The sequence below is a fragment of the Melospiza georgiana genome, unplaced genomic scaffold (genome assembly GCF_028018845.1).
Source record: "Melospiza georgiana isolate bMelGeo1 unplaced genomic scaffold, bMelGeo1.pri scaffold_29, whole genome shotgun sequence".
Classification (NCBI taxonomy): Eukaryota; Metazoa; Chordata; class Aves; order Passeriformes; family Passerellidae; genus Melospiza; species Melospiza georgiana.
This window is the reverse complement of record NW_026652215.1, coordinates 5,456,981-5,483,576: the sequence shown is the minus strand read 5'-3', so window position 1 is coordinate 5,483,576 and position 26,596 is coordinate 5,456,981. Positions and strand designations below refer to the sequence as shown.

The 26,596-nt window shown below is 49.2% G+C and overlaps 1 protein-coding gene across 1 annotated transcript in view; it reads left to right on the top strand.

Moving 5' to 3' along the window:
* LOC131096399 (zinc finger protein 345-like) overlaps nt 1–26,596 on the top strand; it is a 356,657-nt gene that overhangs the window by 314,220 nt on the left and 15,841 nt on the right. Inside the window, exon 7 of the mRNA XM_058044738.1 lies at nt 18,121–18,533. Coding sequence (XP_057900721.1) covers nt 18,121–18,533 — 413 coding nt within the window. The remainder of the gene's footprint in view (nt 1–18,120; nt 18,534–26,596) is intronic.

The following is a 26,596-nucleotide window of genomic DNA, read 5'->3' as shown; positions in this document are numbered from 1 at the left end:
TAGATATGGATACTATTAACATGTGCCCTGTTTATTGTTCCTAACTGACTAATTTACTGCAGTAGTTTTATAGAGCATTTTTATTGTTGTAATGTCTAAATGTAGTGGGACAATATATATTTGACTTGGGGTACTTTGGCTTTTGTTTTTCAAATAATAAAACCACTCTCTTCAGCCTGGTGAAGAAGAAATCTGCTTCTGTCCTTGTGTACAGCTATGGGTTTGTTTACATAGCTTCTCCTTCCCTTTTCTGCCTAGGCTTTCTCACCTGCAATTTTCAGTAGAAAAGCAACAAACCTTTGAAAGGCTAAACCTCAACATAACTGTGACCTTCAATCAATACTTCCTTCTTCCAATTTCTTAAGATCTCTTTGTCCTGGGCACTCAGTATGGCCTTTTTCCTCAAAGTTCTTTAGCTGTCTTGAATGCTTACAGCGTAAAAGGTAAGCCCTGATCTATTTTCAACTCCCTGCTCAGATGCACACTGCTGGAAGGGAGCTAGGACTGGTACTGGAGACCTGGCAGCTTGTCCAGGAAGGAAAATTTTTGAAATAATGAAAATGTAGAGAAGCATGCAAGTCCAGGTGGTGAACTCAAATATGCAAGTACTTGCAGTTTCCTGACAGCACTTTACAGTTCAAGGGTATGGTCTCTTCTTATTTCTGTCCCTTAATGCTCAATCCTTGCCACATTTCTTCAACTTCTTTTGCATTGTCATCTTCTCTGTTTTCTTCCTCTCTTCTTCTCTCTGTGACTTTCTATGCAGGACAGATAACCTGTCATACAGTGTCAGCTTGCTCAGTGACCTGAATAGTGATATGATGGTGTAGAAATTGTAGGTGCACAGTAGGCAGATGTGTCATGCTTCTGTGTGCCCTCTGCCGGCAGACCTGCTTCCCAAACCTTCAGTCAGACTTGGAAAAAAGGCTTGTCACCACTATTTTGTTGTGGTTTATGCATTGATGAAGAAACATTTCCATCTCAGCCCACTTAAGCCACTGCAGAGCAGGAGTTGTTGCTTTGGTAGCAGATGTGCTGGCAGGGTCCTTACAGCTCCACAAGATGTGCCTCTTCTAGAACAGATTTTTGCATTTTTGCACAATAAAAGCTATGCTTTAAATTGCACCAGTGTAAGTCATGCACTCCTGTAGATGTGCTTTCAGACATAGATATTTACATATATATGCCTAGTGAATGGCCTCCTGGGGAGCAGGAACAAATGAGGAAGGAAACTGGGCTGATAAAACATGCTTCTGCTTCAAGAAAAAACCCCCAGTCTTCCCTTTCCAGAGAAGGCTATAAACTTTTTCTTGATTGGCCTAAAGGGGATAAACAAGTCCCTCCATGTCCTGATCTTTTACTAGTCTCAAATTATTTAGAAAAGTTTTAATTTCTTTATTTGGTGGGGGAGTGGTGGTGTTGGGGTCTGCACTTCAGACCTGTTCTCCCAGCAGCCAGGGACCTACAGCTGCTGTGGGTGGGGCAGGTGCTCAGGTAATTACCAACAGGTGCTTGGTAATTGCTAACAGCATGTGAGGTGAGAAGTTGGCTTGTGCCTGGCTGAGGGCTTGAGGACTGTGCTGAGAGGAGAGATAGGGAGTGGAGTGGAAAATATCAGTTACACAAGCAAATCTGAGGTGTAGGTGGGATTTAACTGGATTAGGTACTGCATTTCATGGACTTGATCACATGAAGAACTGAACATTTAACTATGAGATAGGACTATTTAGTTGTTATTCTAAATGCTGCATTTACTAATATGTAATGTAGTTTCTTTGTATTTGTTCAGAAGCTGTCCCAAAAACATTGAAGTTCAACTAAAGTCTTCATAAACACAAGTTAATAGCTTACTTTTGTTAAAAACAGAAGCTGAAAGGGCCAATGGCTCTTGCATTCAGTAATTCACACATTTTAAAGGAAGTGGCTCTCTCTTGTTCCTGTGGCTAGCTTGTCTCTTCAGGCTAGAAAACATTTCTGGGAGCATTTCCTTGCTGCTCCTATATCTCTATGCCCTTGGAATCTGATGCTAATACTATATTTTTCTAAAATTAGAAAATTTTAAATGTCCGTAGGCCCTTTCATTTTGTAATCTGCACCTGTCACTCGGAGGGGAAAAAAGTCTGGTAAGTTTTTTTTCTTGTAGGCCCCTCAAATTGCAGCCCATTGCATTTAGCTGCAAAATCCTAAGTCATGCTAACAGGATGCCTGAAATGGACACTGGTAGAGAGTAAAAAAAATTGCCTGATACAGATGCTATCAACTATTTTTAGCTCCTGACAGTCCAGTATTTCCCTTACCCAAGGACTGTTCATATTTCTTTCTCTTTTTCTTGCAGCTCTCAGTTCTGTGATGACTGAGAAACAAAAATACAAAGTAAGCATATGCAGAGTAGATGGACTTTATGAGAATTAGGGGGCAATTTGACCATACACTGATCTGTATGATTGCCTTCTTCTGTGAGATTGTAGAGGTGTTGTAATATATGTTGGGAAATAATCAATGCTATGAAAGCATGTATTTCATATAAAGATTGCAAAATCCAACCAAGTCTCTGATCACAAGCAACCTGAGAGGCGGGCATCTATTCAAATTCCGAAATTCCTGAAGGTGGTCGGATAACGATCGGAACTTTAGCCCAAGAATAGACACACCCAGCGCAATGATCACCGTTATCCCGAGTCATGGGAAGACCCCTAAAAGCGATCATTGCCCTGTTGATAACATCGATCAAGATAGCCAAAGTCGCCAGAAAGATACCTGTGAATACCTGACTTCCCTGAATCTGACCAGCACTGGCTATCAACAAGGAAATGGCGATTGTCCAGCTCTGCACACTGAAAGATCCAACTATGAATATGCAGAGTTACAAAAGAAACTGGGACTTCTTAGCTCAGGCATAATAAACTATATAAAGCATCCCTACAAGAAGCAGCTCTCGTGAATGGTGGAGGCTCCGATGCAATAGAGGTGGGATCCAGGTTCACCCAGCACCGAACCTGGGCTCGATACTGTCTCTTTGGCTGTGGTGGTTTTGAAGACCATATTTTAGTCGCGGAAAAAGATAAAGAAATCTTTTCGCGTGTTTTATAATTTGGCTTTCGACTGATCATTCATAACACTTCCATATAGATGATTCCACATTTGGTGTCTTGCTGCGTAAATCAAGAGCACAATCAGTCCATGATAAGCACCAGTACAAGCTGGACTTCCCAGAGTAGCCAACTGAAAGAATCTGAAAAGAAGAAATGCAGGAAATGACTTGGTAAACCTTGCCTGAAAGATGGGTGACTTTTTTTTCAGTAATCTATAATCCATTCCCTTGGCTTTTGGCTTTCTTAGCAAGGCCATCTGCATCCCAGATTCCCAATGAAGTGAGAAGCCTGAGCTTGTGCAAGTGCCTGAAAGATGCCCTGTTCCTCTGCAGGGACATTCAGGCTGGAACAGGAGCTGAAGCCCTCTCTGGTGCAGCCTCCTCCAAGCTGGAATTTGTGCCGTGCTGGGAGAGGAGGAGGAGGGGAAGAAGGCTGGTGCTGTGTGGCAGGAGCAGGAGGTTTGGCCGCAGGACATTCCGTCTGCGCCGCTGCCCCACAATGGGCGGCCGTGCCCGGGGCTCTGGGCCTGGCCCCACGTGCGCTGAGCTCCCTGGGCTGGGCTCAGGTTCCCGCTGGGACTGGGCAGAGCCTGGGCTCAAACTGGGGGCAGCAGCAGTGCAAAACACCTCTGGGCATCTGCATTTCCTGCTGCTGGGAAGGAGCAATGAAGTGAGTCAAGAAATTCTGGTTTCTGTTTCTCCTGGTGGATTTTTCAATTTAATTCCACACTGCGGAGGCAATTTCTGTGATGGCCTCTGTCAGTTTATTCTGTTTCAGCAGTGCCAGCAACAGGACTCTGTTTGAGCACTGCAAATGTGGCCTGTGTGGCTTTAATTCCCCTCACTTTAGTGCTCAGGGGCTGGTGGACATTCCAGTATCTGCTGATCTTTATGCCTGTGACAAAAATACTGACTTCACTGTCATGAAAGCACCATGGGTAGCACCAACTGAAAGAGGCACTTGCAGTTTTATGGATAAAATTCAGGTGGCAAGCAGAAGAGGGCCAAGAGCAGTCATGATCCCCAATTCCCAAGGCAAAGGCGCCAGCAGCCTCCTGCTGTCACCTCAGGGTGAGTCAAACAGAGCTGAAAACAGCGCTGGAACCCAATCCTTTCTTCCTCTGAGGGCTGGCTCAGGGCAGCACAGGTGGGCCCTGAGCAGTCAGGGCTGTGTGTGGGTGCTGGTTGCTCTGCTCCAGAGTTCAGCTGGGAAAAGCCCTTGGGAGCCGAGGCAGGAGCAGGCGGGAAGGGGCCGGCGCTGCTGCTGCTCCTGGCCGGGAGCCCCGGCTGGGCCGGGCCGGCGCCCCCTGCGCTGCGGCTGCTGCTGCTGCCAGAGCCGGGCGGGACTCGGGGACAGGGAACGGACACGGGGGGACAGCAAAGGCCTGGCGGCTGCAGGGATGGTGGCGCTGGGGCCGGGGCCAGCACAGAGCTTCAGCCTGCAGTTAACCCTGAGGGAAACGCTGGGGAAAGGCTCCATTTCAGCCCTTCTGCACTCGCGGCTGTGAAGGGACTGAAATGAAAGGAGAACAAGCAGGGCCCGACCCCTTCTCCTTTTGGAGGAGCCCTGCGCCTGGGGCTGTGAAGGGCCATGAGGGGCTCTGAGGGGCCATCAGTCATGAAGCACCATTAAGGGCCTTGAGAGGCCATGAGGGGCCATGGGGAACTCTGAGAGGCCATAGGGGTCTGTGAGGGGCTGTGGGAGCCCAGGCACCTCATGCAACCAAGGGTCCATCATGTCCCAGCAGGGCCTTGTGCAACCAAAGGGACCATGGTGACACTATGGAGCCTCATGGTATCACAGGCACATTGTTACACAGCAGCCACAGCAGGGCCTGCAGAACCAAGGAGATCATTGTGACACTGCACAACTGTGCAAACCTGTGAGCCTACCAGGGAAAAGGCAGTAGCAATGCCCTGGAAAGACACACCAGAGGCTCCGGGCACTCCTCACAGCTCAAGGTGAGAAAAAAGGCTTCCCCATGGTGCTCTGCAGCATTATGTTAATTTGTCCCAGTTCTGTCCTCTCCATTGGCCTTCTCTACCCCTTTTACACTTACATGTTCATGTTCTGACGAGTTCTCCCTTCCCATTGGTGTGTAACCCTGTCCATCTACCCTGGCATTCCCTACTGGTCCCTTCCCAGTGTACCACCCCTGAGCCCTCAGACCATTGGATACCTGGTGCCCTCCATTGCACCCTCTTTCCCTCCATTTATGCCCTGGAAAATCCTTTGTCTTTGGCCTCTGGACACTTACAGCGTTTCTCTTTCTTTCTCTCTCTGTATGTGTGTGTGTGTGTGTGTGTGTGTGTGTGTGTGTATCTGTGTGTCTGTGTGCTGGTGCTCTCGTGGTTCCTACCCATTTCCACAAGACACTCTCGGGGAAGATTTTGTCCTGACCACCTAAGACTACAGCAATAACTCATTTTTTTCATTTAATCTGTGGTGTAAATAAACCATTCTGTCTAATCATGATCAGAAAAAAAATCAGAACTGTATTTATATAAATTTATCTGCTATTCTATGATTAATCCTGTGGGACAAATAGCATTAAAGTCCAATTCCAATGTCCAATCTTTTACACCTTTGAGAATTTTCTGGGGCTGGGTCTGGATCCAGCCACTCCCAGTCTCCTCTCTTAGAAGGAATTTTAGAAGTCTAGGGGCCCTGCACAAGTTTGAGGAACCATGGTGGCTATTGAATGTAATTTTTCCACCTCACGTCGTGGCAGGAGTTTCTCCAATAAAGAAATAAAGCTTTTGCCTGAAGCTCCCCATGTGCCCATGACAGGAACCCCTGTGAGTGTCTGGGACATCCTGGCCCTTTGGCAGCCTGGGGACTCCTGGGATGTCCCCATGGAGCCCCTGTGAGTGCCTGTGACAGATCGGTGCCTTTGCAGCCCAAGGTCCCCTGGGATGTCACCATGGAATGGCTGAGACTGCCTCTGACCACAGGGCTCTTTACCATTCCCAGAAAGCCGTGGGAGGTCTCCATGGGGCCCCTGTCTGTGCCTGTGACATTCCAGCTCTGGAACAGCCTGGAGACTGCTGGAAAGTCCCCATGGAACCCCTCTGAGGGCCTGTGAAAAACCTGATCCTTAGCAGGAAACCATCAGAAGCCCCCTGTTGCTATGGGCAGTTTCCGTGGCAACCATCACCAGCTCCCTGTTGCTATGGGCAGTTTCCATGGCAACCATCACCAGCTCCCTGCTGCTATGGTCAGTTTCCATGGTAACCATCACCAGCCCCCCTGTTGCTATGCTCAGTCCCTTGGCAGCTCCATGGAGACCCCATGCCAGGGATGGTTGCCATGGACACCAGCTCAGGCCTGCAGCCACAGCCCGTTGCCATGGCAACCATTGGCAGCCCCATCCCCAGGCTCATGGGATCCCAGAACCACAGAATTGGCTGAGCTGGGAGGGACCCATCAGGATCCTCCAGTCCAACTGCTGGCCCTGCACAGGACACCCCAACAATGCCAGCCTGGGCCTGGCAGTGCTGTCCAAACACTGCTGGAGCTCAGAGAGCCCTGGAGCTGGGACCCTTCCCTGGGGAGCCTGGGCAGGGCCCCAGCAGCCTCTGGGCAAAAACCTTTTCCTGACATCCAACCTGAGCCTGCCCCAACTCAGCTGCAGCCGTTCCCTTCACTCCTGTCCCTGGGCACCAGAGGGAAGAGGTTCCCACAGCCCCAGCCAGGGACCTGCTCCCAATGCTGTTGCCATGTGTTGTATTCATATTGTTGCATAATTATATTTCCTGAGTCTCATAGTTTCTTGGTGGTTTTCTCATGGCAGATCTTCACAGCAGTGGTGTTGTTGCTTCTCGGTCAGGACTCCTCTCCCAGGCTCTCCCTGACCACCCCGCCCCCTTTTATCTCAGCTACCTCCATGGGCTACAGCTGCTGCCCAATCAAGGACATCACAGCTGCAGCCCATTTACAATAACTAGAATCAGGGCAGGGTCACTAATACAATACAAAGATCTTTCACTGCCATACATATATTTACAATACATAAGTTAACTCAGGCCCCTACATTTCCCCCTTTTCTTTTAGCAACTTTACAATTACAATATACATATCTGTCCCAGCTCTCAGGCTGCCACAGCTCTCAGCTGTCTAGTCCCAGCTCTCAGGCTGCCACAGCTCTCAGCTGTCTTTTCTTCTATAGTCCCAGCTCTCAGGCTGCCACAGCTCTCGGCTGTCTTTAAACACACACACAAATCCCTAGATGTTCCCAGGCTCTTCTCCTCAAAGGCCATAATCTTACAGCTCTCTGAAAAGCCATAATCCTATAGCTTTCTGCTGTTACAGCTCCTTGATTTAAAGGCCTTACTATATTCCAGAGTCCCAGCTCTCAGCTGCCACAGCTCTCAGCTGTCTAGTCCCAGCTCTCAGGCTGCCACAGCTCTCAGCTGTCCTTTCTTCTAGAGTCCCAGCTCTCAGGCTGCCACAGCTCTCAGCTGTCCTATCTTCTGTCCCAGCTCTCTGGCTGCCACAGCTCTCGGCTGTCCTATCTTCTGTCCCAGCTCTCTGGCTGCCACAGCTCTCGGCTGTCCGGGGGATTCCATACCTTCTTTAGATGTTCGTTGTGGCTGCAGATCTTTATCACGTCGGGGTCACCAGATGTTGTATTCATATTGTTGCATAATTATATTTCCTGAGTCTCATAGCTTCTTGGTGGTTTTCTCATGGCAGATCTTCACAGCAGTGGTGTTGTTGCTTCTCGGTCAGGACTCCTCTCCCAGGCTCTCCCTGACCACCCCGCCCCCTTTTATCTCAGCTACCTCCATGGGCTACAGCTGCTGCCCAATCAAGGACATCACAGCTGCAGCCCATTTACAATAACTAGAATCAGGGCAGGGTCACTAATACAATACAAAGATCTTTCACTGCCATACATATATTTACAATACATAAGTTAACTCAGGCCCCTACAGCCATGGCCACCAGGGCTGGGACCAGCTGGGATGCTCGGTTTCCACCGGCTGAGGTTCAGGAATGGGATTCCTCAATTTCCTGCTCCTGCTAAATCCGCACTGCCCTCGCTGCCCTCCTGCCTCCCATGGAAAGCACGAAAGGCAAAGATCCTGGGCTGGGATAAGAACAATTTATTGGGAACAACAATGAGATAAGGAAGGAATGGAACAGAAACAATATTGATAACAGAGTGTATAAATAAAACTGTTTACAGGGAAAACTAAAACACAACTTACTGGGTCTGCCTGGCCGCGTATTTCCTCCTGCCTGGAAAGGACACCCTTCTCCTCAGGGACAGAGAGAGAGAGAGAGAGAGAGTCCCTTTCCTGTCCCTGGCAATGACCTGAGGTGGGAGTGAATGTAATGACACAGTCATTGCCAGACCCTCATGTTCTTCCATCGCACATCATGTCATTGGCAGAGGCAGGAAAAGGGACAGGTGTCTTCCTAGCATGGATCAGAAGGAAAAATGGATCACCAGGGCTCTTCCCAACATGGATCCTCCAACTATGGATGAAGTTGGGGCAGTGCACAAAAGTCCACCTACATTGGGGCATTGGCAGAGCTTCCCTTACAGGTGCCTCCATTGGTGTCTGGTTAAGACAGAGATCTGGGATCTGGGTGAAGCTTTTCCCACTCTGGGGACACTCGTAGGGCCTCTCCCCCATGTGGATGCGTTAGTGTATGACAAGGGCAGAGCTGGAGCTGAAGCCCTTCCCACATTCCCCACACTCATAGGTCCATTCCCCAACGTGGATCCTCTGGTGGCTGATCAGGGTGCTGCTCTGCCTGAAGCTCTTCCCACACTCCAAGCACTTGTGGGGCTTCTGCCCATCATGAAGCTGCCCATGGACTACCAGCTCCAAGTTCTGGCTGAAGCTCTGTCCACCTTCCTGGCTCAGGGTGGGTCTTTCCTCCGCAGAGAACCCTGGGTTTGGTTTTGGAGCCCCTCCTCCTCCTGCGGGATCTCCGGGCTTTTCCTCCCCATTGGATCCTTTTCCCATGGAGCCACTCAAACCGGCCTCTTCCATGTAGTTCTGCTGTGGGGATTTGTCGTCCCTGATCTTGATCCTCAGCTCCTTCTCTGGTAGAGGAAGGACAAGCACAGGATGGGATTTCCCTCCATGCCAGAGGGAAGGGGAAGGAGATCCCCCCAGTGCATCCCCAGCAGGATGGTGTTGGCAGCAGGGTTGTCCTGCAGCGAGGGGATTTTCTGGGCTGGGAGATGGAGCAGGAGAGAGGGGGAAAGGGGCACTGACTTCCTCCTCACCTGCCTGGGTGTCCTGGGGCATCCTCATCTTCCTTGAGGTGTCTTCCGCCATCTGACCAAGTTTTAGGAATGGGCTATTCCTAAAACAAGGGAGGAAAACAAGGGTTGAGCACAATGAGCTTTGTACTGGTTTTAAGGCAAACCTGAGGAAGAGTCTAAGCCAAAATTCCAATTCAGTAACAAAATAAGGATCCAGGAAATGATACAGAAACACTGCCTTAAACTGACAGAGTCAGGATATAACCTGACACCCTGTTGTTCAGGGTGGTGGCAGCAGTCCCAGTAAATGGTGGCTGCAGTCCTGTTGGAGTGATGAAGGTGATTCTGTCCAAGCGGTGATGCTGTAGAAGGGTCTGGTCTTCCTCTGGAGGTCCAGTGGTGGTTCTGGAGTTCTTGTCCTTTGGCAATCCAGTAGGTAAGCTGCTCCTGGTGTGGCAAGTCTCAGCTTATATCCAGGTAGGAATGCTTGGATCCTCCCCCTGGGCGGAGCATCCCACAATGGGAGGATGGAATTTTATCAGTCCTGCAGTGACACTCAATGGCCCATTCACAGGAGATATCTCCCCTGGAGGGCGTTATCAGGGCTGAGTCATGGAAGAGATAAAGAACACTGCCCCACCTGTTTATAACAGTTGATGAAGATGGGGATTGAAAACATGCATTTGGTTAGATCTTCCATGGCAACCTGAAACAGTGGGGTAATCTCTGCTCAGGGGGTGAACACCACCCCCCTTACCCAAACTGGCTCAGCTGTAAAACCCCCACCCCAAAAAGGCCACACACACAGGGGACAATGACACACTTGGCCCCCTCCAGGGGAGGTCTGTTTCACAGGCTGGGGGCTTTGCCAAATGTTAGAATAATTTTTCTCTTTGTCCCTGTCACCTTTGTGACAGCTACGCATAGCTTCCCCTTCCTTTTCATAATCCATATTGGGCCTATTTTCCACTTTTCTTTTTTTAGAATGTGCCAGCAGCTGAGCTGGAGCTGTGCAGGACCAAAGGAATTTGGATTTGCCACAAAATAGCTTCTATTGTAAGTTTATAAAATTTTGGGATTTATTTGCCTTTCCATCACAAGTGACTTGTGGGAAGAATAAATTCAAGGCATTTTATCTACGGTCAATTTTGATTTCTGACAAGAAACAACATTACTTTGTCTGGTGCCCAGGGGATTCTTGGGGAGGATTTTCCCTGTCCCTCTCACCCCAGGCCATTCCCCAGGGGGTCTCCATCATTCTCATCCCAGACAATGCCTGGAGGGTCTCCCTCCCTCTCATACCCTGTGCCAGGGGGTGTTCGGGGCAGTCTCTGTCCCTCTCAGCCCAGGGGATGCTCGGGGGTCTCTGTCCCCTCACCCTGGGGGATGCTCAGGGGGTCTCCATCCCTCTGGCCTCAGGCAATGCCTGTGCAGGGCTGGGCACCAGGGGCTCTGTGTCCCTCTCTCCGCTGAGGGTGCTCGGGCCTGGGGGGGCTCTCCGACCTTCTCACACCTGGGGAGGCCAGGGGGGTCTCTGTCCCTCTCAGCCCTGCTGTGACCCCACCCAAACATCATCGGGCTCAGAGGGACAGAGACACCCCCAAAGCCCCAGAAGGGCTGAACCTGGGATTTGGTTTGGGGCTGAGGATTTAGGAAGGGGCTGGAATTGGGGCTGGGATTGGAGTTGGGGCTGAGATTTGGATTAGAGCTGGGATTGGGGTTAAGGCTGGACATGGGATTGGCATTAGGGCTGGGGTTGGGATTGGGTATTGGGCTAGACAAGTCCGGCACTGGGATGAGAATAAATACAGAACTGTGAGTGTGTCTAAACGTGGAGTGAGATTGAGACCAGGATCAGGGTTTGGGTTTGAGCTCACCCAGAGTGGGACAGAGGGGATGTTATGGTGGGAAGGTTTGGGGAAAATCCTGGTTTGGGGAAAAACAAGGTGTGAATGCCTTTGGTTGGGGATTCCTCCCACCCACGTCCATTTCTATAAGTCACCTGATGTCCCAAAATAAAGAGTAAATAAAAAAAAGCCACCAGGAGTTTCCCATTTCCAGTCTCATCCCTCTTGGGTTATGGTTGGTCCCCCATCTCAGGGCTTGTGGGGATCCCATGGGGCCTGGGGATCCCTCCTCTCCAGGGTCCTGCTTTTGGATTCTGGGAGGTTCTGGGGTCCCAAGGTTCCCCTCTCCAGCCTCCCCTCAGTCCAGCCACTTGGGGTTCCCCCTTCTTTCTACCACCTTGTCCTGCTTTAGGGCAAAATCGGTTGAAACCCTCCAAAAGGAGTTTCCTCTAGAATGCTGATTCAGCAGCCCCACCCTCAGCCAGTTTGGGAAAATATTTCCTTAGAGGAAAGTGGAAAAAAAAGTTACTTTACAGGCAAAGCATTTACCAGCACAAAAATTGAACAATATTAAGCAAAAAAACCTCTTGCTGCTCCAAAATATATGACAAACTCTGAAAGTCCCTCCTTGGGTTGTAGCTCAGCGCACTCAGTGTCTTACCAGTGCCTTATCAGTCTCTTATCAGTCTATTATCCGTCTCTTATTAGTCCGTCCAGCGCTGGAAATGCCTCCTCGGCCCTTGCCCATCCCAGTGGGCCACAGGTGCGAGCTGCCAGTGGTATTGTGGCTTTTCAGTCCAGAGAAGGTTTAAACAGCTCCATGAAAAAGAAAAACCACAGTCCAGGGAACTTCTCTGCCTCAGCGAGCTAAAAACTAACTAAAAGCAAAGGAGAGCTCTGTCCTGCTGTCTGTCCATCCAGCAGCTGGAATGTGGAGGAGTGAGTGCAGTGTATGAAAACAAACTGCAGCTTCTTCCTCCTCCCCTTCGCTCTCAGAACCAGCCTTAAAGGTGCAGAACTCATTTCTGGGCTAAACAGACCGATGGGGGTACGAGCATCATGAAGTCACCCCAGGACACCCCTCTCAGGGTCAGGGGGTCCCGTCCCCGCCTCATCTCCGGGCTGCCGGGGGTCCCCCAGCTCCGGTATCGCCCCTTCCCCTCTCCCCACCCCGGGGGTCCCCCGTTCCACAGCCCCGGCTCTCATGGGGATCCCCAAAACCAATGTCCCGCCCCGTCGGTACCGGGCCATCCCCACGTGGACCCCCGGGACCCTCCGAGGGGCGATCGCGGCTCCTCTCCCCCCGAAAAAGCTCCTCTTAGGGAGCCCGGAGGTATCCGGGGCTCGAGTCCGGGATCTGCCGGCTCCGAACACTCTCCAAAAAATCCTCCCTGAGACCCCTGGCTGGAGCCGGGGCGAGCTCGGCCTCCGCCCTCACCTGCGGCTCGGGGCTGGGGGCGCTGCTCCCGGGGCAGGGGGTGCTGCAGGCTCGGCGTGCGGGCGCTGCGAGCGCCGCGATTCTCCCGCTCCTGCTCCTCCTCTCCCTCCTCTTCCTCCCGCAGTTCCTCCGCTGCCAGCCCGGACCCCCCTTTCCCACCGCTCTGCCCCGCGGCCCCGCAGCACCGGCTGCTGGCTGGGGGAGCCCCCGATCGGCCCCAGGGCTGGGCAGGGGCTCGGGGACCCCCCCGGGGCGGATCCGTTCCCCGGCCCGAGCCCCAAATTCCGCTCCGGGGCCGCGGAGCTCTGCGGGCCCGCCTGGCAACCGGTGAGTCATCGGCGAGAAAAGCTCTGGTTGGCTGGAAATTGTTTACCGCGTCCTCTGATTGGCTGGAATTGTAAAAGGCGCTACGCCCTGCGGGTGTTCCTGGGAGCTGCGGAGTCCGGGCGGGAGCCTTTTCCTGTTTCTTTCTGTTCTCTGAGACCTCTTTCCTTTTTCTTTCTCTCTTTGAGACCTCTTCCTGATTTCTTTCTCTCCCTTTCTCCTCCCCATTTCTTGTTCCGTTCAGTCCACGCTCAGTAATCGTCGGTTGCTTTCCCACGCTCTCATTCCCTCCTTCAGTGCGGCAGAGGCGTCTCTCCCTCGCGGGGTCGTAATCCATGGACAGGGTCCCTTCCCACCCCAGTCCCTGGAAAATGTCCTTCAAAGCCACCTTTGCAGTGTGCTCTGGGAGCCCACAGAGCTGCTGAATCTACTCCCCTTGGGAGGCACGGCAGGAGCAGCACCCTGGGAGCCTCGGGAATGCCCCTCTGGGATCCACGGCACACACTGCCAGGGTCTGGAATTCCAGTTCTCAGTTATGAAAAGATGTTCCTGCCCTTGAGGGCAAAGCTGCCAAGAAGGAGCCAAAAGCCAAGTGGAACAAGATCTTACAGTGGCATTTCACTGCGAGCCTTCATAACTTCCCCCATGGTTGTTGTAGCTTTTGAATTGGGAATTAAATCTGGGCACGGTCTTTGGTGTGAGCTGCCCTGGGTCAAGGGAGACACTGAGAGAGAAACAGAGCAGGCAAAGAGAGGCAGGAGAGAAAAGAGGGCACGAACACAGTCAGCTGAGAAGGTGGCACTCTGAAAACAGACCAGAACTGACTGAAAAGGAATATAACAGAAAGCAATAATTTTGCACCTTTTATTTACTATCAAAATACAATTTCTTCCCATTCTCACAAACCTCTTGCCAGTGTCATTCAGCAGGGCTGTCAGAAAGTCCTTCATTCTGGGTGGATGTTCCAGGCTGCAGCCACAAGCAAACAGGGAATGGGGATTTTCCTGCTCCTGGGGAGTTTGACATCCTCAGCTGAGGAGAGGAGGAGGCACCAGAAGAAAAGGGCAGCTGGGCTTCACCCTTCCACAGGAAAAACGGGGTGGGGGAATCTCTCATCCTGTCTGCTGCTGCTCCCACAGGGATGTGAGGGCTGATCCCAGAGCCCCAGTGGTCACAGTCAGGGCTGCCCTCAGGGAATGCTCGCCTGGTACTGAGGGGCAGTGTGGGAGCACCTGGATCTTGGAGCACCCAGCTGCTCCCCATGTTTGGAGGTGCCTGAGGAGGGCTGGGACAACGCCAGGGACATCCTGCAGCGACATCCCCCCTGTCCTGCCCTGGGTGATCTCAGTCCCAAACCTGGCCCTGATCCTGGTCTCAATCTCACTCCATGTTTAGACACACTCACAGTTCTGTATTTAATCACATCCCAGTGCCAGACTTGTCTAGCCCCAGACCCAATCCCAACCCCAGCCCTAAAGCCAATCCCATGTCCAGCCTTAACCCCAAGGCCAGCTCTAATCCAAACCTCAGCCCCAACTCCAATCCCAGCCCCAATTCCAGCCCCTTCCTAAACCCTCAGCCCCAAACCAAATCCCAGGTTCAGCCCTTCTGGGGGTTTGGGGGTGTCTCTGTCCCTCTGACCCCGATGATGTTTGGGTGGGGTCACAGCAGGGCTGAGAGGGACAGAGACCCCCCCGGCCTCCCCAGGTGTGAGAAGGTCGGAGAGCCCCCCCAGCCCCGAGCACCCTCAGCGGTGAGAGGGACACAGAGCCCTTGGTCCCCAGCCCTGCACAGGCATTGCCTGAGGCCAGAGGGATGGAGACCCCCTGAGCATCCCCCAGGGTGAGGGGACAGAGACCCCCGAGCATCCCCTGGGCTGAGAGGGACAGAGACTGCCCTGGGTACCCCCTGGCACAGGGGTGAGAGGGAGGGAGACCCTCCAGGCATTCTCTGGGGTGAGAATGATGGAGACCCCCTGGGGAATGGCCTGGGGTGACAGGGACAGGAAAAACCCCCCCAAACCCCTGCCAAGCATCCTCCAGGGTGAGAGGCACAGAGACCCCTCAAACATCCCTTGGGCACTGGACAAAATAATTTGGCAGAAATCAAACTTGACTGTGCATAAATCACTTTGATGAATATTTGATTTTCCCACAAGTCAGATGTGATGAAAACGCAAACAAATCCCAAACATTAATAAACTGACAGTACAAACCATTTTGTGGCAATTCCAAGTTCCACTGGTTCCTGCACAGCTCCAGCTCAGCTTCTAGCACATTCTGATAAAAGTGTAAATTCAGCCCAATACAGATATCATAAAAAGGAAAGGAAACTCTTTGTAGCTGTCACAAAGGTGACAGGGATGAAGAGAAAAATGATTCTCACATTTCGCAAAGCACTCAAGCCTGGGAATTCAGGAGTTATTTGGGAATTTAGCTACTTGAGCTGAGCTTCTTGTAGGACTTTTAGCAGCCTTGTGTTCCTCACCATGGGGTGAATGAACCTTGTCAGTCTCGCTGGTATCATTTGCTCCCTTTCCTCCTGTGATTTTAAAAAACATTTCAAGGAAGGATGTCGCAGACATTTTTTTCATAAAATCCTCTCTTTTAGGATTTGTCCTTTCTGGGAAGCTGGGGCCCCAGAAGAAAAATGCAAACAATAATTATCTGCTGATTTGGAATGTAACAGGAGCATCTGTGATTGGCCTTCTGTGAGTGTTTGGATTTGCTGACCACTCACGGGAGAGTTGGTCCTTGCTTTCTGCTGGACACAGAACTTTGTTATTCATTCTCTTCTTTCTATTCTTAGCTTAGCAAGCCTTTGCAACTTTTCTCTTTATTCCTTTTAGTATAGTTATAATGTATTATATATCATATATCAATAAATCCAGCCTTCTGATCATGAACCAAGATTCTCGTCCACTTCTCTCACCCTGAAGACCTTCATCAGGTCGCTGTAATAGAAGGACAACAAAATATTTTCTTTACACTCCGGGCCCACAAAGGCGATTTACCTCATTGGTTCTCCCATAAGTCACTCAGAGGAAGCTGCAGCCCAGTTTCAAAGAGTTCCTCCAGAGAGAACCACAACTTCCTCAGAGGAGGGAACCATGCTGTTGTCAAAGGAACTTGGAGTCAGAGAACAGCGCCTAAACTCACTGTGCCAAAATAATTTCTCAGTCTGGTGAGTCCGGTTAAGAAAAGTGTTAGAGAGATTCCTCTGCCCCAATTAAGGTGATAATGAGACCAAACCCAAAATGAATTTTCTTGAAAAGCAAATGGGATAGAAAAGGGGTGAAGCCCCAAAACAGATAGCGTTCAAGAAATAATGAGTTAAAACATAGAATGTGAGGCATTTGAAGAAAGCATAGCATTTAGGAAACACATAGAGCAATAAATCGGCTAAAGCATGGAACACAATGACAAGAAAGAGAGATAGGGATAGGGGAACTGATGGGCTAAGCATGTTCAGAGCCAACAATGTCAAACTGACCCTAGGAGCCTTGCCAAGCCATGGGGACCAAGCCAAGTACACCGGGAAATGGCCAAATTAGGAAAGGAGTTCAAAAGTTTAAGGAGGAAGACTCATCAGGAGACCCCAGCCCATGATGAAGGCAACCGGAAGGACCACCAAGATGATCCTCGAAAGAGGGGTCCCCGCCCACGCTCCGCCTACACCACGCCCCATATGAATATTCATGCAAAGATATGATTATGTATATGATCTGATGTAATCCTATATCTAAAAACTGTATAAAAGGCTTGCCTTTGTTACGGGAAACTCAGAAATCCATTTTGTGATTTCTCCGACGCGTCGCAATAAAATACCTCCTGCTTATTTGACTTAAGCTGAGTCTCTTAAGCAGTTATTCTTGCCTTTTGGGGCAAAATTCGGCATCAGGGGGGACAGGAAGGGAATGTCAGGAAAAAGAGCCCAACCCCTGGGGCAGGGTTAAGTGTGACATTGTCCCCTGTGTGTGTGGCATTTCCAGGGTGGGGGTTTTACAGCTGAGCCAGTTTGGGTAAGGGGGGTGGTGTTCACCCCCTGAGCAGGGATTACCCCACTGCTTCAGGTTGCCATGCAAGATGTAACCAAATGCATGTTTTCAATCCCCACCTTCAGCAACTGCTATAAACAGGTGGGGCAGTGTTCTTTATCTCTTCCATTACTCAGCCCTGATAACGCCCTCCAGGGGAGATATCTTCTGTGAATGGGCCATTGAGTGTCACTGCAGGACTGATAAAATTCCATCCTCCCATTGTGGGATGCTCCGCCCAGGGGGAGGATCCAAGCATTCCTACCTGGATATAAGCTGACACTTTGCTACACCAGGAGCAGCTTGCTTACTGGATTGCCAGAGGACAAGAACTCCCTAACCACCACTGGACATCCAGAGGAAGACCAGACCCTTCTACAGTATCACTGCTTTGACAGAATCGTGTTCATTTCTCCAACAGGACTGCAACCACCATTTACTGTGACTGCTGCCACCACCCTGAATAACAGGGTGTCAGGTTATATCCTGACTCTGTCCGTTTAAGGCAGTGTTTCTGTATCATTGCCTTGATCTTCATTTTCTTTTAAATTGTAATTCTGGTTTAGACCCTCCCCAGGTTTGCCTTCAAACCAGTACAAAAGACAATGTGCGCACCCTTTGTTTTCTTCCCAGAACAGGATTTCCCATTCCCAAACTTTGATTGGATGGAGAAGGAGGCTGTGAGGAAGAGGAAGGATCCCCAGGACACCCAGATAGATGAGGAGGAAGTCAAATCCTATATCACTCTCTCTCCTGCTCCATCTCCCAGCCCAGCACAGCCCCTGGCTGCAGGACAACCCTGCTGCCAACACCATCCTGCCAGGGATGCACTGGGGGAATCTCCTTCCCCTTCCCTCTGGCATGGAGGCAAATCCCATCCTGTCCTTGTCCTTCCTTCCCCAGGGAAGGAACTGAGGATGGAGACCAGGGAGGAAAAATCTGCATGGCAGAACCTCGTGAAAGAGGCCGTTTTGAGTGATTCTAGCGCACAGGAATCCAACAGGGAAGAAAAACCTCAGACATCCCCCATGAGGAGGGGCTCCAAACCCAGCCCAGGGTGCTCTGAAGAAGAAAGAGCCACCCTGAGCCAGGAAGGTGGGCAGAGCTACAGCCAGAGTTCAGAGCTGGTGGTCCATGAGCAGCTTCATGATGGGGAGAAGCCCCACAAGTGCTTGCAGTGTGGGAAGAGCTTTAGGCGGAGCTCCCACCTGATCAGGCACCAGAGGATCCACACCAGGGAACGGCCCTACGAGTGTGGGGAGTGTGGGAAGGGCTTCAGCTACAGATCCAACCTTGTGACCCACCAACGCATCCACACTGGGGAGAAGCCCTACGAGTGTCCCCAGTGTCAGAAGAGGTTTCCGAGCAGCTCCAATCTCCTCCAGCACCAGCGGATGCACACTGAGGAGAGGCCCTTCCTCTGCCCTGAGTGCGGGAAGGGCTTCAAGCACAACTTTGACCTCATCAAGCACCGGCGCATCCACACAGGGGAGAGGCCCTACGAGTGTCCCCAGTGTGGGAAGAGCTTCACCACCAGCTCTAACTTGACCAGACACCAACGGAGCCACCAGTAAGGGATCCCTGCAAATGCCACAAATGCAGGAACAGCTTCATCCACCACTCCAGCTTCATCCCCCATGGGAGAACCCACATTGGGAAGAACCCTGGTGATCCATGTTCCCTATGATCCATGCTGGGAAGACACCTGTCCCTTTCCCTGCCCCTACCAGTGTCATGATGTGGCATTGAAAAACATGAGGGTCTTGCCATGGCTGTGTCATTACATTCACTCCCACCTCAGAGAATTTCCAGATGCAGAAAAGGGACACTCTCTCTCTCTCTCCCTGAGAAGAATGGTGTCATTTCCAAACAGGGGAAATTGTGGCCAGGAAGACCCAGTTAGTTGTGTTTTGGTTTTCCCAGTAAACTGTTTAATTTATCCCTTCTGTTATCAATATTGTTTCAGTTCTGTTTGTCCCTTATCTTGTTTGTGTTCCTAATAAATTGTTCTTATCCTAGCCCGGACCTTTGCCTTTGTGCTTTCCATGGGAGGGCAGCGAGGGCAGCGCGGTTTTAGCAAGAGCAGGAAATTGCGGAATCCCATTCTGGACCCCAGGCCCTGGAAACTGAGCATCCCAGCTGGTCCCAGCCCTGGTGGCCATGGCAACAGCCTTGGGAGCGGGTCCCTGGCTGGGGCTGTGGGAACCTCTTCCCTCTGGTGCCCAGGGACAGGAGTGGAGGGAACGGCTGCAGTTGAGTCGGGGCAGGCTCAGGTTGGATGTCAGGAAAAGGTTTTTGCCCAGAGGCTGCTGGGGCCCTGCCCAGGCTCCCCAGGGAAGGGTCCCAGCTCCAGGGCTCTCTGAGCTCCAGCAGCGTTTGGCCAGCGCTGCCAGGCCCAGGCTGGCATTGTTGGGGTGTCCTGTGCAGGGCCAGCAGTTGGACTGGAGGATCCTGATGGGTCCCTCCCAGCTCAGCCAATTCTGTGGTTCTGGGATCCCATGAGCCTGGGGATGGGGCTGCCAATGGTTGCCATGGCAACGGGCTGTGGCTGCAGGCCTGAGCTGGTGTCCATGGCAACCACCCCGGCATGGGGTCTCCATGGAGCTGCCAAGGGACCGACCATAGCAACAGGGGGCTGTGAAGGTCCGCCCGAAATAAACGGGTGACGAATGATTTTTGGGTGCAAAAATAACCAACAAGAGGCACAGGGGTTTTGCAGTAACAAATCAACAAGGTGCAATTTATTGATTATAACCACAGCTAAATATGCGTTTGGTTAAGGGATCCGGGGAAGAGAAGGGTAAGACAAGGAAAAAAAAAGGGAGGAAAGAAGGTCAGGGAATGGGGTATAGCTACCAAGACGTGATGTCTTCGGGGTCCCGCCGCCGAAACTCGCTGGTACACGTCTTGGGGAGATCTCAAAGGACAGTCGGGCCAAACCCCAATATATATACTGTTCTTGGTTGGGGGAAGGTAACTGAAATTAGGTTTCCATGGAGGGGAGAAGTCCATTGTTTTCATGGCTGAATGCTCACATGTACGTTAAGTTTTCCCCCTCCCTGAGTTGGGAGGGAGTACAGTCCCAGTCTCTGGAAGGAGGTTGCCAGGGGGGTGCCATGGGGGTGCCATGGGGGTGTCAATAGGGTGCCAGAGGGGTTCTTGGTTCCTTGATGAGGAGATTCGCATCTCTGTTGGTCTGTCACGGTGGTTGAAGACAGGCAAGAGGGGTCTTCTCATGGAGCGGGGGGGAGCCACCCCAGAGCTCAGTCCAGCCAGGTCAGGAGTTTGGAAGAAAGTCCAGTTCAATTGTCCAGAAAAGGGCAGCATGCCCCCTTCGAGTACAGCATGGCGTGTTCTGCAAGCATCACTTGTGAACACACTAGATAAGCAGGAGACTTTCTTTCCCAACCGGCTCAGCACTTTTAACTCTTCGGTAGTCTTTTCTCATGACAATTGTGAGGCAAAAAATGAAGGATTTTCGGATGGACTTCTACACGACCCCGTGACTTACGATTGTCTTGAGGAATCTTCATCAGCAGAGCTCTAGTGTGTCTTCGAAACTCGTTGCACGTTGGTAGCATAACCCCGGAAAAGTAGGGATGACAGGGGAGAGGGGATAAAAGGGGAAGAGAAGGAAAAGAAAAAGGGAAAAGGGGAACCAACAAACATAAACATAATTATTATTGATCATCATAACAACTTCACACGTGGTTATTTTTTATAATGATTTCAAAAAATTATGATTAATTTTAACAATTTCAAAAAATATTCATCACTGAAAGCAATATCATTTGTTTAACAATTTCAAAATGATTAAAACAAATCACAAATAATCAAAACAACAAACAAATCATAATATTATCATCGTCTTTTAAAATTATTTTCTAAAAATTAAAGTAACTTTCTGCAAATCATACTTGATATTTAAGAAGTTGTTCTAAAGCACATATGCTTGATTCATAACCGTTTCGTATCAAGTGTTTTGGGGACATCTATTGTATTGAGTACATCAGCTAAGCGGTGTGCATTGACTACAGCTGACAGTCTCTTAAGCTTTTTCATCATTCTCCAATTCAAAATGAATAGGGCTGCTGACAAGATAAAGCCAAGCGTAACTAGGATCAAAAGAACAACAATTGGATGGCACACACTGTTCAGAACACCTGTGGCAGTAGGTGACCACCCAAAGAGAGTATCCCACTACCTATGCTCAGCATCTTGCTTTACCCTCTCCATAACCCGGTGTATTTGTTTCACGTTGTGATGAACAGTCACCAGGTTCTTCTGTCCGCTCTCCTTGATTTTCTCGAGGATGTCAATCAGGTCTTGATGGAGCAATAGTTGTCTCACGAGGGTGAGGTTCATTCTAATAGGAGTGGGCATCAGCTTCTGGATCAGTGTGTAGTTCGATTGCAGTAGGTGGTGAGAAGTAACTGGAGCTTCATAAGAGAAATCGCATCCTACTATCTTAGTAAAGTTACAAGCACAAAAATTTGAATGATTCTTTGCATCTACTACAACATCTTCTACAAAGACAGAATCACATGTGGTTCTAAAGCATGCACAGCCATTGCCTATGTATCTAAGAGCTGTCTGGGTATCCTCATGTGGACGAATCTTGAAATGACAGATATTTTGCTCTACGTCTAAACAAATATTTGATCTATGATTGCATTGCTTTCACAGATGAACTCTTGTTGTTCTCGGACAACACAAGTTTCCAGGTTAACAGTTTGCCATTTGTCATCAACCTGACGGGCCCATCCCCTATGTTCAGCAGGATAGAGAACAGCTCCATCATGGTTTAATCCTAATGCAATAACAGGGAAGACCAAATGTACAGAGGCATTGCGTGTAGTTAGGACAAAAGCAGTGGCTGTGTTTGAAATGGGATCATAGGTAAAGTTCACCAGGTTCCACCAGGATTGGAATTCTCTTTCAAATTCAGTGGCATTGTCCCAGATTATTTTCCGAATTTCTGTGGGGAAGGTGCCTTCCTCGCCCTCTCTTATAATTGCAGCAGAGACAGATTGCATCCACAATTGTGCCTGGATACAGCTGAGGGCTAAGGAAACATTGTTCTGTGTAGCACTAAGTGCATCAATTACCAATTTGTGATCATCCACATTCACTCTTTCCCAATTTGGTAATATGCTTGATAGCAGTCTCTGGTGTGTTCGCAAAAGCCAATAAGAATGACTGCAGTAGTTGCTGTAATTTGGTCAAATCTCTAATTGTGACAGCCAATTTATTCAAGTTCAATTAATTTACATGTTATGTATAATATCATCACCTGGTGTTACCATAAGGGGAAGGAAAAACATTATTTCTGTTGTTCATCACTAGTGTTATCATGGTTTGTCAGGTCTTCATGTCCCTCGGAGTTCTTCTGAAAAAGTAAACACAACAGACTCTGCCACGAAGAGGCAGAAAAGGTTAGAACAATGGAATTGCCAGAGAGGTTTTGAACAGCAGTGGTACTTCCCCTACAGCAGCAGGGGGTCCACCAAAAACAGGTTGTCCAGGGTAATGCCCTGGGTTCTTGAAATCATCTGCTCCCTGTAGTGAAGGAATTGTGCTTGGAGCTGTCTGGCAAAAAGCAGTGATTTTGGAACACTCATTTACCCCCCATCTATAGTAAGAGGTGTGAGAAGTCCATTTAATCTTTTCACCTTCTGCCCTATCCTGCACACTTTTGACAGTAAAGTGAGAAACATTACCAGATTGAATTTCCTGTGGGTTTAGGAAAATCCCAAACCATCCCTGCATTGCTTTAACAGTATTATCTCCTGTAGCTCTTTTAAAAGCATCAGCCTGGAGCAACCCAAATATAAACATAGCATAGGACTTGGCGTTAATACAGACAAGAAAGCAATTCTGTCCCTCACTTTGGAAAATGCTCCAAACAGTTAACAGTTCCCCAACCTGGGCATTGTCCTGTTCCTCTCTGTTAGCAGAAGCGGTGGAGAGAGGAGGGGTTGCTTTAGTCACAGAGGCAGGTTTATTTTGTCTGCTACCCAAGCTCCCAGTTTCTTGGATTGCCCAGTTCTCCTCCATCTCCCTGGGAGCCAAGCCAACCACAAACAACCCCCCTTCCCAGGCAGTGTACCTTTTCTCAGCATCTTTGAAACCACAGGAATAAAAACCAACAGGCTTTGTCCGACCCTCGGGACCCTGCTGCCAAATGTGTACTGAAAGTTGTGAGGAGGCAAATCCCCACTCCACCTGAAAGGGGTCTGTAGGATGGATAGGGTCCAGTGCTTGGTGAGCTGTCGCTTCAAGAATCAGCAATTGCAATGTTTCCTTCTGTCCTTCTGAGAAGTCCATTCCCATTTTATTCTTTTTCTCAGCAAGTCATAAAGGGGAACAAAAGGGTCATTCTGGTTACTAAGAAGTTTATCTGGTCTTTCTATAGGAGACAGAGCTACTATGGTTTTCTGAAGGAGAATTGCTGTAGGTTTAAGTGTTCCCAGAAGCCTTTGAGTTAAAGAGGTCATAATTTCAGGCTTTACAGGTGATTGGATTGGAGATTCAAAACCAGGAATTAATTTCTTTTCATGAATCAATTGCAGGCAGCCGGATTTGTGAATGTTTTCCAGGAGTTGGTCGGGGGTACCAAACAAAGGGTCTCTCCTTTCCAAGGGGTTAAGCCCCCCTGCCCAATGAGCTGTGTGCTGATTTGGGGACCATGGGATGCATCTGTCTACTGTTGTTAGGAACACCCCATGTCGCCAGCACCCACCAGCTTCTTGTTCTGACAAAAGAATCTGATCTTCCCCAGTGAGAGACACTTGACAAATGTGTTCTGTTTCAGATTTTTGAGGGAGAAGCCCGTACTGCTTTGCAAGTTTTGTAAATTCAGTAGCAGTGTACAGGATTTCTTTAGTGGTTTTGTGCGGGTTAAGATCTTCGTTATTGATATAGTTGCATTCTGTTTTAATTAGAGGTTTTATGTTGTTACAGCAGTGTTTCCTGCAATTTTTCATCAGGGTTAATTCTGTTTGAGAACAATTTTGACTAGTGTGAGGAGTTTCTTTCTCCTCTGTTTCTTTTGAGGAGTCAAAGTTCTGTGAATTTTTAACATGTTCCTCTCTCAGGGCAGTCCATAACAAGTTATTTACATTTCTTTCTTCATCCAATTGTTTTTGCAAAACTTCAACTAGGTTTTGGAGGGAGTCTATGATAGCATTTTCCTCAATTTTTCACCTAAAGCGAGTTTCTATGGCTGCTGTTAGGCAGGCACCCAAGACTGAGCAGAGGATGGTTTTATTTTTGCCCAGTTTAAATTTTGTTTCATGTTGCAAAGAAAATATTCTACCAATAACATTTTCTAAGTTAAACCAATTGGAGTTTGCCCATTCTTCTCCCCCCGGAGAAGGTGTGCAAGCAGAGCATAAAATTCAGCTTTACCTTTTGCACTGAAGTTTTTAGTCATTTTGTGAGGGGACCAAAGCTACACCAGGGAGTTAACTAAGTTACACAAATCACACAGCCTTTCCACTGTCCCCTTGCTTCCCTGGGTAGTTGAAGAGACAGAATCAGTCTGGGAGGCTCTCTGAGGTTGCTTCAAATTTGTCTCTTCCTTCCCAGACAGTACAGATACGCACTCACATGAACACATACACACAGAAATGTTTTCTTTGTGAGGGGACCAGAAACCTAGAACAGGGAAAAAGCCACTCAGCCTTCGCTGGGCCACCCCTCGCTCCCTGTGTAGGTGAAGGGACAATATCTGTCTAAAAGGCACTGCTTAATTACTTCAAGTCTGCCCCTTCCCTTTTAGACAGTCCAGGTACACAAAATACAGCAGTAAAAAACAATAACAGGTTCAAACTCACCTCAAAAACAACAGTAACAGGTTCAGATTCAATTCAAATACAACAACAACAACAACAACAGTATCAATATCAGTATGAGCATCAATATCAGGACCAGTAGAAGTATCAGTGTCAGTGTCCGTGCCGGTAAAATCAGTAACAGAAGTGACAGTAACAATTTCCCCCGCTTTTGCACCGAAGAATCTTTTGTGTCAATTAAACCATGAAAAAACAATACTCTATCCTTCAGAACATAGAGTGTGGGCACGAAAGATGAATGGAAAGTGGCAGACAGTAAACTTGGAATCCTGCATTACTAGAGAACAGATGGGATTCATTTGCGAAAGCAATACTATTAATGCTCAGGATGTGTGTTTGGACACTGAACAGAGTATTTGTCACTTTGAAGTTCATCCAGTCACTGACCAGAAAACTGTGCTCGTATATACTGGAAAAGGGTGTGTGTGTCTGAGGACTGCTTGTGCTGCAGTAAAAATTGATAGCAATGATGTTATTCTGACTAGTAGAAATCATTCTAACTTCTGTATTTGTAATTTTGTTAAGATTATTGGGTGTGGTTTTTCATACTTGGCCCCAGTGACATCCCACCAGCTGATTAAAGCTAATTACACGATGTATCACAGACTACCACCTACCCCTATTGGGATGAACCTTACATTAGTGAAACAATTAATTAAGCACCAAGACCTACTGGAAATCCTGAAGGAAATCCAAGAAAGTGGAAAGAAAACCTTAATTACCGTCCAACACGATACAAAGGAGATAACCAGGGTTCTACAAAGAATGAAACAAAATACAGATCATCACTGGTGGGATGTGATCTTTGGGCAGTCACCAACTGCGAATGGAATCTTTCATAAGTTGTGCCACCCCATTGTAGTTTCACTAATATTAGTTGGGATAAATTTAGGATTATCTATTACATGGTTAATTTGGAACTGTAGAATACTACAACGAATAGCTGTACTAACCGCTTTGTCAAACGTACATGGTGAAGTGTTAAAAGACACTTATTGTCATGGAGGTTTTCCTTAAGTAAAAGAATTTACTTATTTCCTAGGAAAGGGGGGAATGAGACAGAGTAGGGATCCATTCTGAATTAGGTGAAATGTCTGGAAAGGGTGAAAAGTCTGTGAGGCCAAAGCTGAAGGAAAAGCCACATTCCAGAGACAACAAGGAGACAGAGAAAGAAAAACAGAAAAGACCACAAGGTCAATTTGCCCCCGACCTAGAAATTCTTTGATAAAGAAGAGCTGGTGCTAAATGTCACACGGAATGAATCTGTATGAACTTATTGCGAAACTGTATGCATATGCATTTGGAAGGGGGATAAAAGAAGACCCGGGGTCTTCAGAGGTACGCATGCCTTGTTGGGGGACTTGCGTCCGGCGCGCGTCGTAATAAAAGCATACTAAGCTTTACAACTTTTATAAAGTTGCGAGGTTTCTTCTTTTCTCCGCAAAACAGCTCCCTCTGTGGGAGACACGTCCCGAAACCTGGGAGCGGTTGCACGGGGTGCCCATGGTGGGGAAAGGGCAGAGGGGGGCAGCTTCTTGGGCAGTTGCTGCTTGGAGGGACACGGGCCAAAGCCATCCCTGAGCAGCCACTGCCAGCCCTGGCCCTCCCTGCCCCGTGACAGCTCCCCCAGCCCCAGGGCACAGAGTCAGGCCCTGTCAGGACCCAGTGCAGCCCCTGCCCAGTCGGGAGCCAAGGCTGGCTCTGGCCCTGGGCTCGCGGCAGGGCTCCCGCTCGGGGCTGCTCCTGTGCCTTGGGCCTCTGGGCACTCAGGGCCAGC